The sequence below is a fragment of the Dipodomys merriami genome, unplaced genomic scaffold, assembly GCF_024711535.1.
Source record: "Dipodomys merriami isolate MVZ:Mamm:240054 unplaced genomic scaffold, mDipMer1.0.p SCAF_22, whole genome shotgun sequence".
Lineage (NCBI taxonomy): Eukaryota > Metazoa > Chordata > Mammalia > Rodentia > Heteromyidae > Dipodomys > Dipodomys merriami.
In genome coordinates, this window is record NW_027203604.1 from 1,909,228 (window position 1) to 1,927,708 (window position 18,481).

Consider the following 18,481-nt stretch of genomic DNA (forward strand, 5'->3'; position numbering starts at 1 on the left):
CTGATTGCAGGAATTCAGAAAGATGATGATGTTGAAAAATGCTTTGCCGATCAAAGTTTATAAAAAAAAATAAGGGATAAGTTCAAAGAACAGATGCTGAGACACACGTGTGTATTTGTGGTGGGGTGAGTGCCTGCTCTGTTTCCTTAGCTTTTAGAGCAGTATCAGCGGTATCTCAACCATGTTTTCCAAAAGTAATTGTTACTAAAAGTGTCAATCTCTAATTACGGTTATCCTTACCAATTGAGCTTATGAGACACTACCTGTAAATAACTGCAGTCTAGCTTTTAACTTCAGATAGCACTGAAGCAGCTATGAGTTCGAGAAACACTAAATTTTTTAAATTATTATTATTAAATAATTGTGTAAAGCAGTTATGATTCTCTAAGTCAGGTTATAAGTGCAGTGCTTCTTGACAATGTCACACCTTACTTTGTTCTTCCCCATTTTCCCCCTCTAATCCCTACCCACAAGTTATATAGTTCATTTTTACACAGTGTGCATTGAATATAATGATCACATTTGCTTACCCTTCATCCATTCCTGTGCTCCTTTTTTGCCCCTCCACCCCCCAAATAAACCTATGGAAAAACACTAACTTTAAATTTAATATAAGTATTTGCTGAACAAGTTGGACAAGCTACAAACCAGTGTAACAAGTTCTTTTATTGTTTTATATTTTGTTTCCTCAGAATTGTTTAGAATAAGAGGTGGTATATATTTGGGACAGATTCTCTTCACAGAGTTATTTTTAGCATGAAGTATTTTCATTTGTTAGTTGCTATGAAATCTACTTTGAGCAGAATGATTTTTCTCCTTTAAAACACTGGTATTTTTTAACATAGAAACAGTGTCTACATGTTACCAGTACTAACATGGGGAAAACAAAATGATTATTTAGCTACTGTTTCTTAATAAACCAAATATTTAATAATTTTTTTAATCTCCTGCTAAAGCTAAAGTTAGCAACCAGGTGTTGGGGAATCATGGTCACAGGGTAAATTTTTGGAGATTTAGTAAGGGTTTGTTGACTGCCATGATTCTGGTTTCATTGAGGCACAGAGACGTTGAATTAAAAATAAAATTTAAGTTTTTAAGTTAGAGCAAACATAACAGGGTAGCTGAATTAAACAGCTAATGTCCAGTTAAGTTTGACTTTCACATAAATAATATATTAGTTTTTTGTACAGATATGCCCCCAGTATTACAGGGGATGTACACATATTCACATCCCTAGATTAAAATGTAATTAGTCATTTTTGTACTTGCATTTGAAAAAATCTGGCTCCTTGACATTGTGATTTAGAATTGAAAAGAACTGCTGTGCACAGTAAGCTTCCCTCATTGTCCTCTAGTCTGCTACATTCCACTATCAGTATCTTTGTAAACCTCCTGGTTTACAAACTAACATGTCCCCGTTTCCTCCCCACCCCCTCTGTTTCTGTTGCCAGTCAGTCCTGGCTTGAACTCAGGGTTGGGCACAGTCCTTGCGCTTTTGTGCTCAAGGCTAGTGTTCTACCACTTGAGCCACAGCTCCATTTACAGCTTTCTTGATGGTTAATTGGAGATAAGAGGCTCCTGGGCCTCTTGTCTAGGCTGGCTTTGAACTATGGTCTTCAGATCTCAGCCTTCTGGGAAGCTAGGATTATAGGTGTGAACTACCAGTATCTAGCTTACCTTATTTTATGAGTAGTAGCAACTTTACATAATAACAGATACCAAGCAACATAGACAAGCCACAAATCATATGCATATCTCACTCAAGTTTGTACATATTATGGTCCGTGATTTTTTCATTCAAAATCCCTACTTATTGGGAAATAAGTCCATATATATTATTAGAGTGACATTATTTGATGTTCCAAAGAAATAGAAAATTATTATTATCTGCTCCAGGCCTCCCAAACTAACAAATTTTAATTTTCATGCCAAACATGTTGAAATATAACGGTGACATTAAGTTACTGCATCAATTTGGAAAGTCCTAATGTTGTTCTAATATGAATGCTTTCAGCTAGAGACAAACTTTAATCGTGCACATACTCCAGTCTGATTTTATTTATGTGATTTTCTCTAGTTTCAAGGTAGAATCTTTCAGAACAATTATGGATTTTTTTTTGCTCGTTTCAAGGTAGAATCTTTCATAACAATTATGGATTTTTTTTGCTCTAGAAAGATTTTTACTTTCAGATAGAATAAATGTCATCTTTTTAAAAAGTTTATGAATGTGCAGAAAACTAAAAGTGGACCCCAGCCTATCACCATGCACCAACATCAACTCAAAATGGATTAAAGACCTTAACATTAAACCTGAATCTCTGAAACTACTGCAGGACAGAGTAGGAGAGACACTTGAACTAATAGGCACAGGAAGGAACTTCCTGAACAGAGTCCCAGGATCATAACAAATTGGAGAGAGACTCGACAAATGGGACTACCTTAAAATAAAAAGCTTCTGCACAGCTAAATCTATTGCAACCAAGCTAGAAAGACAACCAACTAATTGGGAAATAATGTTTACCAGCAATATATCAGACAAGAGGTTAACATCCAGTATATACAGGGAACTCAAGAAACTAATCCCTCCCAAACCTAACAAACCAATTAATATATGGGCAAGGGAACTAAAGAGGGACTTCTCAGATGAAGAAATAAAAATGGCAAAGAAACACATGAGGAAATGTTCATCATCCCTGGTGGTGAAGGAAATGCAAATAAAGACAACCCTGAGATACCACCTTATCCCAGTCAGAATGTCCCACATCCACAAATCAGCCAACGACAAATGCTGGAGGGGATGTGGAGAAAGAGGAACGCTATTACACTGCTGGTGGGAATGTACACTTATATAACCACTTTGGAAAGCAGTCTGGAGGGTCCTTAGAAAGCTAAAGATTGACCTCCCTTACGACCCAGTCATACCACTTCTAGGCATCTACCCTGAACAACAGGAACCAATTATACAAGGACACATGCACCTCCATGTTTATTGCAGCACTGTTCACAATAGCTAGGATATGGAAACAACCCAGATGCCCCACCACAGATGAATGGATCCAAAAATTGTGGTACCTATACACAATGGAATATTATGCAGCCATTAGAAATGACAAAATAATAGCATTTGCAGGGAAATGGATGGAGCTAGAAGGAATCATGTTGAGCGAGGTAAGCCAAGAGCAAAGAGACAAACGGTACATGGTCTCCCTGATAAGTGGATGCTAAATCCAAAATGTTAGGTGATACGACAAAACTAATAGGACTTAAGAAACAAAGAACTCCCACTCATCTGGTCGAACCACTACTAAATATCCCCATGCTGCTGATCACATGTATGGTGTATATGTGTACACCGTTATATGTTATAGTCTGTGATAGATAATTTGCTCCAGGAAAGTTAGAATGAACTTGTGACTTTAAATGAGCATCATTATTCCACAATACTGTGAAATTTGGGAAATTATGTAATCACTTAATCACAATTAAAAAAGTAGGGAGGGAAGGGATTGGAGGGGGTAACAATGCTCAATAGGAAGTGTACTCATTACCTTACTCATGTAACTGTAACCCTCTATATAGTATCTTTACAATAAAAAATTTTAAAAAAAGTTTATGAATGTCATATGACGGAGTAAAAGTAAATCATTATGTTGAATATATAAAAATGGGTGGGGTTTTTTTGGACAATGTATTTCTGCCAAGCGATTTTGGTTTGGTTTGTTTTTATTTCTTTGCAAGACAATATGGAAAATACAGAATAGAGCGAGTGGAGTGGCACAGCCAATAATCCTAAACTTTGGCTCACAGGCAAAAGGTTTACAAGTTTCAGGGCCACAGAGTTAATTTGTGGCCAGACTGGGCTTTATATTGAGATCCTATCAAAGAAAAAGGAAAGAAAAAGAAAATGGGGGGTAGGGTGCTAACAGTGTGGGCTTTGCAGTTAGTTAGCATTGGGTTCAAGTCTAGCTTACATCCTTTACTGTCTTTGTGACCTTAAGTAAGATCTCAACCTCTTCTTAACGCTGATGTCTTATCTGGAAAATAGAGCAGAACTCAAGCATATTTGAGATAGCAAGGTACTGATAGTTCCTGCTCCTGTGGTTTATCTCTATTAGATACTGAATAAATTACACTAATACTGATGTGTCTTTTGAGCCCGTGGTTATTAAAACAGATTTTGGGTTCATTTATAAACCAAATAGTGATAGGACCGCAAGTAGATTACATGAACAGTAGATAATAGGGAACTAATGCTTCTTTAACATTGTATATTCTTAATGCATTTAGTTAAGAGATTTTAGTACTGTGAAATTTAACAACTGCGGGTTCGACTATACTTTGGATATTAAGATAAAGACACTTGTTTTCTCTTAAGAATCTTTTCTTAAAATCTCGAATTTTATATTGATTTATTTAAACATATATGAACATAACGTAACATAACATAAAAACATAACTGTTTTTCTTTGACAAACTTGAAAAATGGTTTCCAAATTAGTTAATTCTGACTTGTTGAGACCTGGTATGGACATTTGGCTGGGTGGCATGTCTGTATTGTTTTGTTTCATTTCAGACTTCATTGACTTCAGGACTGAATTTCTTCCTTTGGTTTCATCTTGTATAGGGCAAGACCTTTATGGAAATTTTGAATTCAGAAAGAGGAAAGAATAGCAAAGCGAATCTTCCTGGTAGAAGTTAAGTTGTGAACTTTGCAACCAAACTTCCTGTTTTCATACCTGGGCTCCGTTACTTATGGTGGTGTGACCTTAGCCTATTACCCATCTATGCTGGCTTCTTCCTGTGTAAAGCAAGTAGACGGTATGAGGATTAAACAATGTAATTGAATAACATGAGTGCATTAGTGCCCAGTATGTGGTAGGTTCTGTGTGTGAATATTGTTGCCTTTGTCCCAGAGTTAGTGTTGATGATTCCATGCTATTCCCTGCCCATCCCTTGTTTTTACTGCCCCTCTGGTTCACCTTTGTCACCAGTGTCATTCATTCATGCCCAGGAAAAAGCATTAGAATTTGGATGACAGACATGTTGTTGGATATCCTTTAGGATTTGTCTGTTGGCTGTGGCCTGCTTTTATTATCCAGGTTCCCTTATATTTCCTTATAGTGTAGAGATGGGTAAAGGGACAAGTGATAGTAAAGGATGAAAGGGAGAAAAGGAATTCATGGCTGTAGCTCAAGAATAGATTCTATTTCTCCACTTTAAAAGTTCTCTGATAACAGGTAAGTGTGTTTGTGATTAGAAATGAAATTTTGGGATAGAGCACAAAAAGGCATAATTCTCTTTTGAACTTTTTGTCAAGGTTGCTGATGGTCAAATGTCCTGGAAAATTCAAAAGCTATGTTTTTATTTAGAGACATTAGAGCAGAATAAATGAAGCTGTGCTTTTTTTTTTCTTTTTTAAGAATCACTGAAATAGAACCCACAATAATAATGCTTTCTTTCATCTGGGTACAAACATCTTTTTTTTAAATAAGTTTTTTATTGTGAAAATACTGTACAGAGGAAGGGTTACAGTTACATGAGCAAGGTAATGAGTACATTTCTTATCGAGCATTGTTGCCTCCTCTTTTGTCATCTGGATACAAACTTCTAAATCAGCTTTAAAAAAATCCTTATTTGTGTTTCTTGGAGAGAGGTAGCAGGTAACAGAGGAAGGAACAGGTAAGCATGTTTCTTCATAACTGAGTTGTAGGTGGCCTTTAGACCGCTGTGTTTTTTCAAATGGGAGCTTCTTACTCTACTTTCTTTCCCAAACAGTTCATGGATCAGTGGGCATTACCTTAAAATTCATATGCTACCTCAGCAGACCTGTCTTTCCTATATTTGGGTATCTTTACTTTTTTGGGGGGGGGGCGTGTTGGTCATGGAGCTTGAATTCTGGGCCTGGGCACTGTCCCTGAGCTCTTCAGTTCCAGGCAAGCACTCTACCACTTGACCCACAGCGCCACTTCCAGTTTTCTGGTGGTTAATTAGAGATAAGAGTCTCATGAACTTTCCTGCCTGGGCTGGCTTTGAACCATGATCCTCAGATCTCAGCCTCCTGAGAAGCTAGGATTACAGGTGTGAGCCACTGGCACCCAGCTTTACTTTTATTTTTAAATTTTTCATAGTTAATATTTTTTGGGATTGGAATGTAGTTCAATGATAAAGTACTTGCCTAATGTGATTGAGGCCCTAAATCTGATTGTTAGTGTTACAAAATTAAGAGTATATTTATCTATATGTATATATATATATGTATATATATCTACAGTATTTATTTATTCATTGGTTTGGGTTCTGGAACTTGAATTTAGGGCCCTGAGCTTTTTGCTCAAGATTAGTACTCTTCCATTTGAGCCACAGCTTCACTTCCAGCTTCTTGATGGTTAATAGAGAATCAGAGCCTGAGTTGCTGGGATTAGAGGGAGTGAGCCACCAGCACCCAGCTAAGAATATTTTTGAGAGGGTATTAAATAATAAGCTATTTTTTTGGAGGAGAATTAGGTTTTCCCTGTAAATAATAAACATATTGCCATTTTTTAAAGCTCTCTTATGTTTTGCCTCACAATGCTTATCCATATATGCTAAGCATTGATTAAGAAAATATATTTTACAATTATATATTATGCTATGTACTGAAAATAAGCATATGTTATCTTAATTATCACAAGAGTCAGTTTATCATAGAGTCAGTTAATGTTCTAGGAAGCTGAGGGAGATTCTTGTCTCCTTACTGAGGGCTAAGTGTTCTCTGGCTTTCAAATCCTGGTTAGAACTTTTCTAGATACCATGCATCTTAAAAATAAGTGTTAAGGCTGGGAAAGTGGCTCAGTGGTAGAGCGCTTGCCTTGCATGCGTGAGGCCCTGGGTTCGATTCCTCAGCACCACTAAGCAGAAAAATAAAGCCGGAAGTGGTGGTATGGCTCAAGTGGTAGAGCGCTAGCCTTGAGCTGAAGAGCTGAGGGACAGCGCCCAGGCCCAGAGTTCAGGCCCTATGACCAGACCCTCCCCCCCCAAAAAAGTGTTAGTAGTTGAGCTATTTTCCTTTTTGCAGTGAAGCTGGTATTTTTAGTGGTGTGTTCTAATTGGGATAAGGAAAGTCAATAACTGTTGTTCTCTCTTTTTACCTAAAGCAAAACTTGCTGGCATGATGTACTGTGCTCATCATCATCTCTATCATATATTTCTTTTTTTTCCTTTTCTTACCACAAAGAGGTAACAGAGACCAACTTATTTTCTCAGAGAAATGGCCTCATCATTTTCAAGTTGAAGAATGAGAATGTATGTTGGTAGATTCTTTTTCTTTACTGGAAGAATAATTGACTGGCTTCCTAATGACTGGGGCTTTTCTGTGAGGCAAAGGATAGATGCATCTATGGAGACTGTTGTGCAGAATAATGTTCACATCGAACAGAAATGCTCAGTGTATGCCATTAGCAGTGCAGATCTCTGTACTTAGGAGACTATTTAAGCACTAAGCTTAGAGAAAGGTATGTATGGGTTGAAATTGAGTGTTTTTGAATGGGAATGAAGAGAACATTACAGTTATAAAAAGGTATTTTGAAAATTGAAAAAATTAACACTGTGTTCTCTTTTATTCATTTATTAGCCCAGGACTTAGACATTATAGAGGTTCATAGTTCTGCTTTGGAGGCTTGCTTCATTTCTAAGTGATATATGTCTGTTGGCTTCCCACTTAAGACTGGTCATTTGGGGTCAAGAACACAGAATGTATTTTTTTACATCTTTGCCCACAGAATTTCTTATTATAGACTCAAATATACTCTATATTCTCTGTTAAGGAACTATATATATTATTTCAGGAGCACAGTGGTCTGTGCTAAGAAGATCCTTAGGAAATGTTTTGGAAACTTCTGCCATCTTTTTTAAAACAGAAATTTGCTTTTCTCCTTATCCAAGTGTTGTAGGAATGACAATATGATTTTGAATGAATTTTAAAGTGATAATTTTTGTCCATAAAGAGAACTATATTAAGTTAAATCAGGATTGTAATGGTAAAAGGTATTGAGTTTTAGAATAAAATGTAATCATTCCATTTCATTTCTTTTCTTCCCAGCATTCTGTTTCAGACACTGTTTTAATCATTATAGAAGGACACTGAACTTTGAAAAATATGTTGGAAACCGTAGGTAAGACTATTCTTTTTTTATTGGACATCTTTAAATATGATAAGATTTCCATGGAAGATTCTATCTATAGTAACTTAGATTCAAAAATTTTTATCTACTAACATTTTACCATCTCTGTATTTGGACAATTTCATTTGAAGTGTTATAAAAACAAATCACTGTAAGCAAAAGTAAGTATGAGCTATTTTATTGATCATGGGGTTTAATAAGGTTTAATATAAGCCCAATTCTAATTAATGAACAAGTTTTGGTTGTTTCTTTCTGAATGGCCCCAGAAAGTTAAAAGTTCCGTGTCATGTGTGTCTTTGTGTGTGTGTGTGTGTGCGTGTGTGTCTGTGTCTGTGTGTCTGTGTGTCTGTGTGTGTCTGTGTGTCTGTGTGTGTGTGTTTTGGTCCTTGGGCTTGAATCATGATGGCCTGGGTGCCATTCCTGAGTGTCTTTTTTTTTGCTTAAGGCTACCATTTGAGCCTCTGTGCCACGTCTGGCTTTGAGTAACTTATTGGGGAAAATAGTGTCATGGATTTTCCGGCCTGGGCTGGCTTCAAAATTGAATTGTAATCCTCAGATCTCAGTCTCCTGTGTAGCTAGGATTACAGGCATGAGCTCCAGTGCTTAACAGTGCTTTAGTAGTTTTAATCCTGAGAAAAGGCCACAGTTCTTGTAGTTGTGTTGGTGAGGTACTACTGACTTCTTGCTTTTATTAGATAAAGAGAGTAATAACAAACCTACCAACAAACTTTTCATGCAGTTTCATGGGCTCATCTTTTATCCCACTATTTTTGAGCTTTAGAAACATTACTTTATAGAGCCATTTACAGGTATGTCAGGTGTGGTACATACCTGTAACTGTCGCACACCTTGCCTCTACTCATACTGTTTGAGTATGACCATTGGAAAGTATCTGCATGTCACTCTGGCACGTAAATGATTCTGGCTGGTTTCTTAACAGCTGCAGACTGTGAGGTGTAGAGGGAAAGTTGGTGGCAATAAATGGAAAAAGTGCTATTTTGGTGATAATGTGATTTTTGTTCCCAGTTCTATTCTGATCATTAAAATGCTTGGATGCACTTTTCCTCCATTACTCATTTTAAATTGAAGTCATATACTATAAAGACTACCAATCTATATAGGAAAGTTCCTCATTAGAAAATGGAAAGGAAAGAGAAGTGTAAAATTACATAAATCACTGATTCTCAAAGCTTTATTCTGTTAGCCATTACCAGGTTGCACACCTTCTAAGAATTGGTATGAAAATGAGTAATACTCAGTTACCATGGATATATGGCCTAGAATAATACTATCATATGTATCTTCAGGATAAAATTTCTGCATGAGTAAATACGGCTCATTTTAATCTGCTTATGTAAGTGAACCAGGATCAAGATCAGCTGTCATTTCAATTACCGTATTTCTGTATAATTAGGTATTGGGTGCTATATAAATTATCTCTGGTAATAATTGTCACTTGTTGATTACCATTATATGGCAAATATATTTTATTAGATGTACTCATTATCATGAATGCTCAACACTCTCCATAGAACAAAACAAAACCACACAAAAGCTTATACTTGTAACCCTAGCTACTCAGGATGCTCTGATTGGAGGCTGGTCTGGGCAGAAAAGTCTGTGTGACCCTTTCTTAACCCACTACTGCTAGGTGCAGTAGTGCATTCATGTCATCTGAAGCTATGTGGGAGGCTAAGATCAGGAAGAATATAATTCTAGGATAGTCCTTACAGATAGCCTAATAGGTTCTATCTCCAACAGAGAGAAGCACTGTGCAGTGATACCAACCTGTCAAATGATTCAAAGCCACAAATAGGTGAACTGCATTCTAGGCATGAGACTGTGCAGGAAGTTAAATAGAAGCATGCATGTATGACATTAGGACCATTGAAATATATTGATTAAAAACACTTTCTGTAATGTTGTACCTGACTCTTAACTTAGTTGAATTGGTTTGAAGCATATGTAAATATGTGATTTAATTTTGGGGGAAGGCATTTCTAGTATTAAGTAGTTTTAAAATATTTTAATTACTGTATATTAATTGTTCAAAGTGGTGTATTTCATCTCGACACTACCCTACTTGCATAGGGCATATTTTAATCACATGTATCCCTCAATTACCCTCTTTCCTCTTTTCTCTTTTCAGAAGAAGTGTCTTTGAAAGACTGATTTATGTAATGCTTCTTAATACATTTTCTTTTTTTTTTCCTTGCTAATTATTTTTTTTTTTTATTGTGAGAATACCGTACAGAGGAGTTACAATTATATGGGCAAGATAACGAGTACATTTCTTATCAAGCATTGTTGCCTTCTCTTTGTTTCCCCTTCCCATCCCTTCCCGTACTCCTCTCCTCCTCCCACCCTATCCTCCCCCCACCCCTCACCAAAGTTGTTAAGTTCATTTTTCGACATAACGACTTGTACATCTCATTGTTGCAATGGGTTCACCTGTATCCCTAGTTAAACGATTTGTTTTTTTCCCTTCCCCTCCACAAATTATACCAACATCAAATACAGTGAAAGCAGGGGTTATACTGTGGGGGAGGGACATCCAAAGCATCATAGAAATCATCTTATAAATATGTGAGAAACAATTGCATGAAAGGAAAAAAAACAAACATTTGAATACTTATCTTGGGGTTCATTCCCCTAACATCAACTTATCTGACCTTTTCTACTTGAGTCAGATATATACTAGTTATTGCAAATAAGGGAAACCATGGAACCTATGTTGCTTTGGGCCTGGCTCACTTCACTTAATATAATTTTTTCCAAGTCTTTCCATTTCCTAACAAATGGGGCAATGTCATTCTTTCTGATGGAGGCATAGAATTCCATTGTGTATATATGCCACATTTACATTTTCTATTTTAGGATGCTTTGCTCCCTCCTGTATGATATTATTATATTTTAGATGTTGTCATCCATTGGTGATGTTATCCATATCTACTTATTAGTGAGTTAATTATATTACTAATTTTTCTTTGTTTAGATAAAATTTGCCATATCTTTTTTAAAGGAAAATATCCACATTTCTGAGATTACAGATTATTTAGTTTTATGTATTTTTATAAAGCAGCTAACATTGGAATTCAAGTATCTGTCATGTGAATAAGTTTCTATGGCCTTACAGTTGCATGTAGCATATGATGTGCTCAGTGTCCTGCTTTCACATACATTTTTCTATAAGAGACTTGAAGGTTTGAAGGACACAGAGCAGCATGTTTATTCTCCCCTTATTTGTATTATACGAAGCATATGCAAATATGCTTATGCATATGCAAATATTCAATTTTGAAGAAAAAATAAAGTATTAAAAAGTGTTTTTGTATTTTGTACTGCATTAAAATATTTTGTACTTTAGAACTACTTTGTACATAGTAAAAAAAGACTATTTTGTACAGTCCAGATGAATAGTGTTTAGAGTATCCACAGGTTTAACATGTATCTTTAGACTTGAATGTGTAATTGATTAATGCTGCTCTTTGGAATAGACAAAAACCGAGCCCTGCAGGCAGCAGAGCGCTTGCAAGCCAAGCTACGAGAACGTGGGGATGTAGCAAACGAAGAAAAACTGAGCCTTCTGAAGTCAGTTCTGCAGAGTCCACTCTTCAGCCAGATTCTGAATCTTCAGACTTCTATACAGCAGCTGAAGGACCAGGTAGGGTATCACTTACCCATGTGGGTATTCACAGTATGGCCCAGAGCTTGTTGAAAGCTCCTGTTTTTCTAAAGGCTGATATATGCTTTAATGAATAGTTAATGAAAACATTTAATCCTCCAAATAAGACATTCAGATTTGCTGTGGCTTTTTCTCTCCTAGTTATTTTTGTAATGGTTGTTGTGTATGTTGTAGAAGACATGACATTGTGTTGAAAGCTCTGGAAGCTGGAGAATGAGTTCCTGCAGAAGGGATGATACAAATGTTTGTGGTGGATGGCTGTAGACTTGATTTCCTCACTAAGCTGCACCGATCATGTGATCTGCTCATTCAGATTCAAACAGTACACTCAGAAGATTGTAGATAAGCTCGGATTTGCATATGTAATCATGTGTGTGAGGAAAGGAAATCACCTCTGTTTTGACAGTAAAAGGAATAATTACATTGTCATCAGTTAGAGGAATTGCAATTCTCACTTCTTAAAAGAGTGTAAGTAGCAATTGCTTCCATGACAGCATCAGATGGTGATAAACATTAGAACTTCTAAATGTAACACCATAGTTTTTTTCCTTGTAAAAATTATGAGCATTAAGAAGTTAGAGCATTTATATTGAAGTTGAAACATCTCACAATGACAGAATGAAAACTAAAGTCAGATGTTCTTTGAACTTACTTCATTTAATCACCATGTCTCAGGTTTAAAAAAGAAATAAAACAGTTCGTATACTCATGAGGTTTGAAGTCAATCTAATTATGCCTTCAAGTTAGTATTCATACTCATGTTTTTAGCATTAATTTTATAGTTATGGAAGACTTGCTAGCAAATATTCAGCCCTACAAGGTTCAAAATGAAACTTGAAGACTTAATTTCATAATTCAGTAAAAAAAAAAACAGGTCCTATTTAAAACTCCAAAATTGTACCAAATGCAAAAGAACGAATAGTAGTTATAGAGAAGGAATTTGTTTAATGTCATGTAGATTATTAGTCTAGATATATATTTTTGTAACCCCTCCAAAAGAAGTAAATTAAGAAGTATCTTAAAAAATACTTAACTTTTACAATAAAATTAAACTTTAAAAACCACCAAACAAAACAAAAGAGATATGTACTTGCGTGCACGTGCGTGCGCACGCACGCACGCACTCACACACACACACACACACACACACACACATACACACACACAAATACTTTATTTCATTATTTTTGTGTTTGGCAGTGCTAGGCCTTTGAATTCATGGCCTTACACTTGCTAAGCAGGCACTTTTATCACTGAATTATACTTCCAGCCATGATTTTTGTTCCTTCTCAGTAGCTAGGATAGCAGGCACACTGCTACTAAATCTAGATCTTAGTTGAGAATGGCTCTGATGAATTTTTTTCTGCTGGGGTTGGCCTCAAACCATGGTCTCTACAGTCTCAGCTTTCCAAGTAGTTAGGATTATAGATATGAGCCACCCATTTCTGGCTTCAAAAATATTTCTCTACAGTGACTTTCTACTTAACAATTCTAAAAAGTCATTACTATGAGTTTAAAAAGGTGTTTTTCTTAGCTGGATGCCAGTGGCTCATGCCTGTAACTCTAGCTACTTAGGAGGCTGAGATCTGAGGACTAAGTTTTAAAGCCAGTCCAACAAGACAAATACAAATGTGTCTTAGTGCAATTAGCTAGCAAAAAGCCAGAGGGGGAGATTTGGCTCAAGTGGTAGAGTGCCAGCCTTGGGGGATGTAGGAAGCTAAGCAAGAGCATGAGGCCCTGAAGCACACAAAGGAGGATTTTGTTTGTTTGTTTGTTTACTTATGGTAATCCCCTTGCAAGTTGCTGAAAAGATTGTTTTTCAAAACTGATTTTCAGAATGACCTAGCCAGATTTGTGGAGAAACCTGTATCCTGAGTATAATATGATATGAAAAATTATCTGTTCCTCTCAAATCATAAAGAAGTTGGACATATGTTGTCTCCTCTTATAATATTTTGTGAAAATGTGATTAGAATGAGAAGAAAATTGAAACAAAAAGAGTACCAACTAATATGTTAGGATATACCACAAGCTGAATATGTTAGCTGTTGACATTATCTGCTAGCCAGTCTCATGAAAGGGGAACAGTATTTGTGCCAATCTTGTGTGGTAAAAGGACCAGCATATGGAAGGAGGATCCAGGCCCTAAGAATATTTGGGTGCTTGAATTATCTGGGCATGCCTTTCATTTGCATGTCTTTGGACTTTTTCGTCATCACTGTTCATACAGATTAGTGAACTGAAAAAGACCAAGGAAACATTCATTGTGCCCTGTTTGTCACCATGACTTAGAGAGGTTAAGTGACTTGTTTATAAAGGTAGAGTCAGAGTTAAGTTTGAGTTTTCTTGGCACCATTCTACCATTTTTGGAAAAGGAAAGAATGTTAATCTGTGCATTTTTTCTATCTTCCTATAAGCTAGAAACTAGATCCCTAGATGCCAAGACTTTGATTTTTTATAACTTTTTGATAACTTTTCTTTACCATTCATAGCTAATTAATTTCTTTTATTTGCCAGGTTTTTTTGGGGGGGTATTGACTATAGCAAAACTTCAAAATCTATTATTTTCTATTTTAAATATTATTTAAAATATATTTTTTTGAGCTGGGTGCGGGTGGCTCACCCCTGTAATCCTAGCTACCCAGGAGGCTGAGATCTGAGGATTGCGGTTCAAAGCCAGCCTGGACAGGAAAGTCCCTGAGACTCTTATCTCCAATAAACCACTCGAAAACCAGAAGTGGTGCTGTGGCTCAAGTGTAGAGCGCTTGCCTTGAGCTGAAGAGCTCAGGGACAGAGTTCAAGCCCCATGACCGACCAAAAAAAAAAGTGCTACTGGGGATTGAATTCAAGGCCCTGTATTTGCAAAGTCTACTACTACTTGAGTCATACCTCTGACATGATTTTTGCCTTGGCTGTTTTGTTTTTTTCTTTTTGTGCCAGTCCTAGAGCTTGAACTTAAGGACTAGGCACTGTAGCTAAGTTTTTTGCTCAAGGCTAATGCTCCAGCGCTTGAGCCACAGTTCCACTAATGGCTTTTTAGAAGTTTATTGGAGATAAGAGTCCCATGAACTTTCCTGCTTCAGCTGGCTAAGAACTTCCTGAATAGCTAGGATTATATGCCACCCAGCACCCAGCTGCCTTGACTGTTTTTATGAGGTAGGATTTCTTATGCTTGCTCTGGTTGGTCTGTAGTCCTAATACTTGTTCTAACCTGGGTAGCTGTAGATGATAGGTCCTGTGCCCAGTCACTGTTTCCTCTGTAGCTAGATTAATAGGTATGTACCACTTTGCCCATAGAGAGTATGTACCACTTTGTCAATAGAGTGTAAGCATTATGCCCACCTTTGGTCCTCAGCTCCATGCAGACCTGAGCTTCTCCCATCCCTGGAGTTCCCGCCATATAGCTGGCCCCTCCCTCACTCTGCCTAGACCCACCTGAGCTTCAGTCTACATCACTTCCTACCCCCAGACCTTGCTGCTACCTAGATTGTGGAGGGTGCCATGTGCTCCATCTCGAGGGAAATATGGCTCCTCTAATAAACCTTGTAATAATCTTTCTCCTATGCCTGCCTGCCTCCACCTGGTCCCCTGGGATGGATGTGATAGATCCTTTCATTGAGTGAGGAGTCTTGGGAACTTTTCTGCCTGAGATGACCTTGAACCATGACTCCCAGTTACTGCCTCCCAAATAGCTAGGATGCACCAGGTCTATTTTTTCTTTCTTTTTTTGGGGGGGGGGGGCGGTCCGGTCGTGGGGCCTGAACTCTTGGCTTGGGTGCTATCCCTCAGCTCTTCAGCTCAAGGCTAGCACTCTACCATTTGAGCCACAGCGCCACTTCCGGCTTTTTTTCTTTTTGCTTATGTGGTGCTGAGGACTCGAACCTAGGGCCTCAGGCATGCAAGGCAAGCGCTCTATCACTGAGCCAACTTCCCCAGCCCTGCACCAGGCCTATTTTAAGAATGAAATGTAAACAGTCTAGAACATTCTTAGACATGTTAGACTTACCAAGTGCTAATTCACTATGTTTTTAGAGAGAGAGAGAGAGAAAGAGAGAGAGAGAGAGAGAGAGAGAGAGTGTGTGTGTGTGTGTGTGTATACTGGAACTCAGGGCTTCATGATCTTGTTTAACTTTTTTTTCCTTATAGCTGGCACTCTACCAATTGAGCTCCATATCTACTTTTGTTTTTCTTTTTTTTGGGGGGGGTCCGGTCGTGGGGCCTGAACTCTGGGCCTGGGCACTGTCCCTCAGCTCTTCAGCTCAAGGCTAGCGCTTTACCACTTGAGCCACAGCGCCACTTCCGGCTTTTTTCTTTTTGCTTATGTGGTGCTGAGGAATTGAACTCAGGGCCTCAGGCATGCAAAGCAAGCGCTCTACCACTGAGCCACCTTCCCAGCCCCCACTTTTGTTTTTCTTTTGCTGGGTAGTTGAGATAAGTGTCTCAAAGATTTGTCTGCCAAAACTGTCTTCGAATTGATCCTCAGATCTCAGCTTTCTGAGTAATGTAGTATTATAGGAATGAGCCTCACACAGCTAATGTATTAATCTTTATAATGTAGTAATTAATTAGTACATCCAAGGAATGAAATTTGTTTCATGCTTTTACACATGGCTACAGAAATCTGGGCAGTGGCTAGCTTATATTATCTTATACTTTCACATGTATAATTTTATAAGCATAATAGGTTAAGTTACTGTTTCCATCCCTTATGGCCATGAGAACATTCGATCCCTCCAGTTCTTTCCCTCCACCATTCTCTTGTCAGAGAAGCAAAAAGAATGAATAGTGGAAACACCCAAGGTATAGCAGCATATTGGAGAACAGGATCATATTGTTGCATTAACGACAGATGCTGACATGTCATGTTGAATTAAGCCTACAATTTTTTTCCCTCTCAGATCCTTCTCATTACTTCTATTCAGTAATGTTTAATTTTTTCCAATTTGCTTCTTCAGTACTAAGACTGCCCTTAGAAATCAAACTGTTTCCCTTTGGCAAATTAAACACTTGACAGGTGTGTAACAGAGAGGGCAAAAAAGCCATGCCCTGAAGGGATGTGCTATTTAAATATTGTCAAAAATATTAACAGGTCTGAGAGTATAATTGATGCCTCCGTTTAACTCTGCCACATTGTGCATTGTTCTAACCGCCAGCTAAAAGGATGTGTGCTATTAAACCTGAATAATCTCTAATAGCTCCAGTTCATTTCCTATTGCACGACTTCTGTTTAAGTGAAGAGGAAAAAATAGAACTGTGACTGTGTGTCAATGATCTGTCAAATGCAAATTTTCAATTAGTGTCCTCACTGTCACCTAGTCATCTCTGCTAATAACTACAGGGCGTAATGAGTATTCATGACAAAAATCCAGCTATTGTGGGGAAAATAAACATGTTAGCTATTTAATAATGGAAACTTGTCAGTCTTGAGGATATTGTATTTGCATATTTATTCTGTAAAGTTTCTCCAGTCCAGTACAGGTGGGTGCTATTTGCCTGATGAATTAATTTCCTGGCCTTTTGAACTGACCCACAGGCACTAAATTAATGTTTAGTAGAAAACTGTGATTTAGAATTCTAGTTTTGATAGAAATTTGGGGAGCAATGTTTAGAAATTCACATTGCCAAGATTTTTTTTTTAAGCTATGCAACAGAGGCCAATCCTAACAGTGGAGAAATGATGTGGATAACTAGGTTACAAAAGCTGCTTGTTTGTGAAATGAGCCTCAGGGCACAGAATACTCAGGAGATCTTCTTGTCAATGATCTCCAGACTTTCTGAAATATTCTGTTGTATTGTTTTTATTTGTTTAATATTTTTAGGTTGCCTTGTTCATTATTCTTCACAAAATTTTGGCTTATACCATTTCAAATAGATACCGTGTAAGCACAATATAAGCCAAATATTTCTTTGGAAAATTATGACATCTCTTTAAATAATTATTCATTGTTGATTAGTTAAATCTTTAAAAAGTTATTCTTAGAATGACATCATTGTATGATCAACATTTTTGTTTTGTATATTTGTAAAGTTTCACATGTTCACATTCCAGAAAAGAATTTGATCACCTTCTGAGGGCAAGCATAAGAATATCAAAGAGATACCAACAACCTTGACTTACTAAGACTGTGAATATCATTAAATTTCAGGGTCTTGGGAGCAAAGGCAAAAAAAGGGGTGTGTTTGTGACATTGATCATAAACTGCATTGTATTCATAAACTGCTTTGTTGAATAGCAACTCCTTTGTACAACTATTTTAAGATAATAAAAATATATTTTAAAAAGGTAAAAAAAGAGGATAAAATAGCCAAAGGGTTACATATTGTTCATTTTAAAAGATTATTTAGTGAGTCAAATTGGCTATGGTAGGCTTATCACATAATCACTTTATTTATTTATTTGGTCATGGGGCTTGAACTCTAAGCTTGGGTGCTGTCCCTTAGCTCTTCAGTGCCACAGCACCACTTCCGTTTTTCTGGTGGTTAATTGGAGGTAAGAGTTTCAGGGACTTTCTTGCCCTTTCTTGCTCGGGTTGGCTTTGAACCTTGATCCTCAGATCTCAGCCTCCTGAGTAGCTAGGATTACAGGTGTGAGCCATTGGCGCCCGACTACATAAACACTTTTATAACAGACTCATAT

General features: G+C 37.2%; 1 protein-coding gene across 12 annotated transcripts in view; it reads left to right on the forward strand.

Moving 5' to 3' along the window:
• The window catches only part of Mpdz (multiple PDZ domain crumbs cell polarity complex component), a 164,170-nt gene that overhangs the window by 16,394 nt on the left and 129,295 nt on the right, over positions 1-18,481 (forward strand). For all 12 annotated transcript variants that reach the window (XM_070033169.1, XM_070033165.1, XM_070033173.1 and 9 more), the window contains 2 exons: positions 8,078-8,150; positions 11,657-11,823. In XM_070033169.1, coding sequence (XP_069889270.1) covers positions 8,135-8,150; positions 11,657-11,823 — 183 coding nt within the window. In that variant the 5' untranslated portion in view covers positions 8,078-8,134. The remainder of the gene's footprint in view (positions 1-8,077; positions 8,151-11,656; positions 11,824-18,481) is intronic.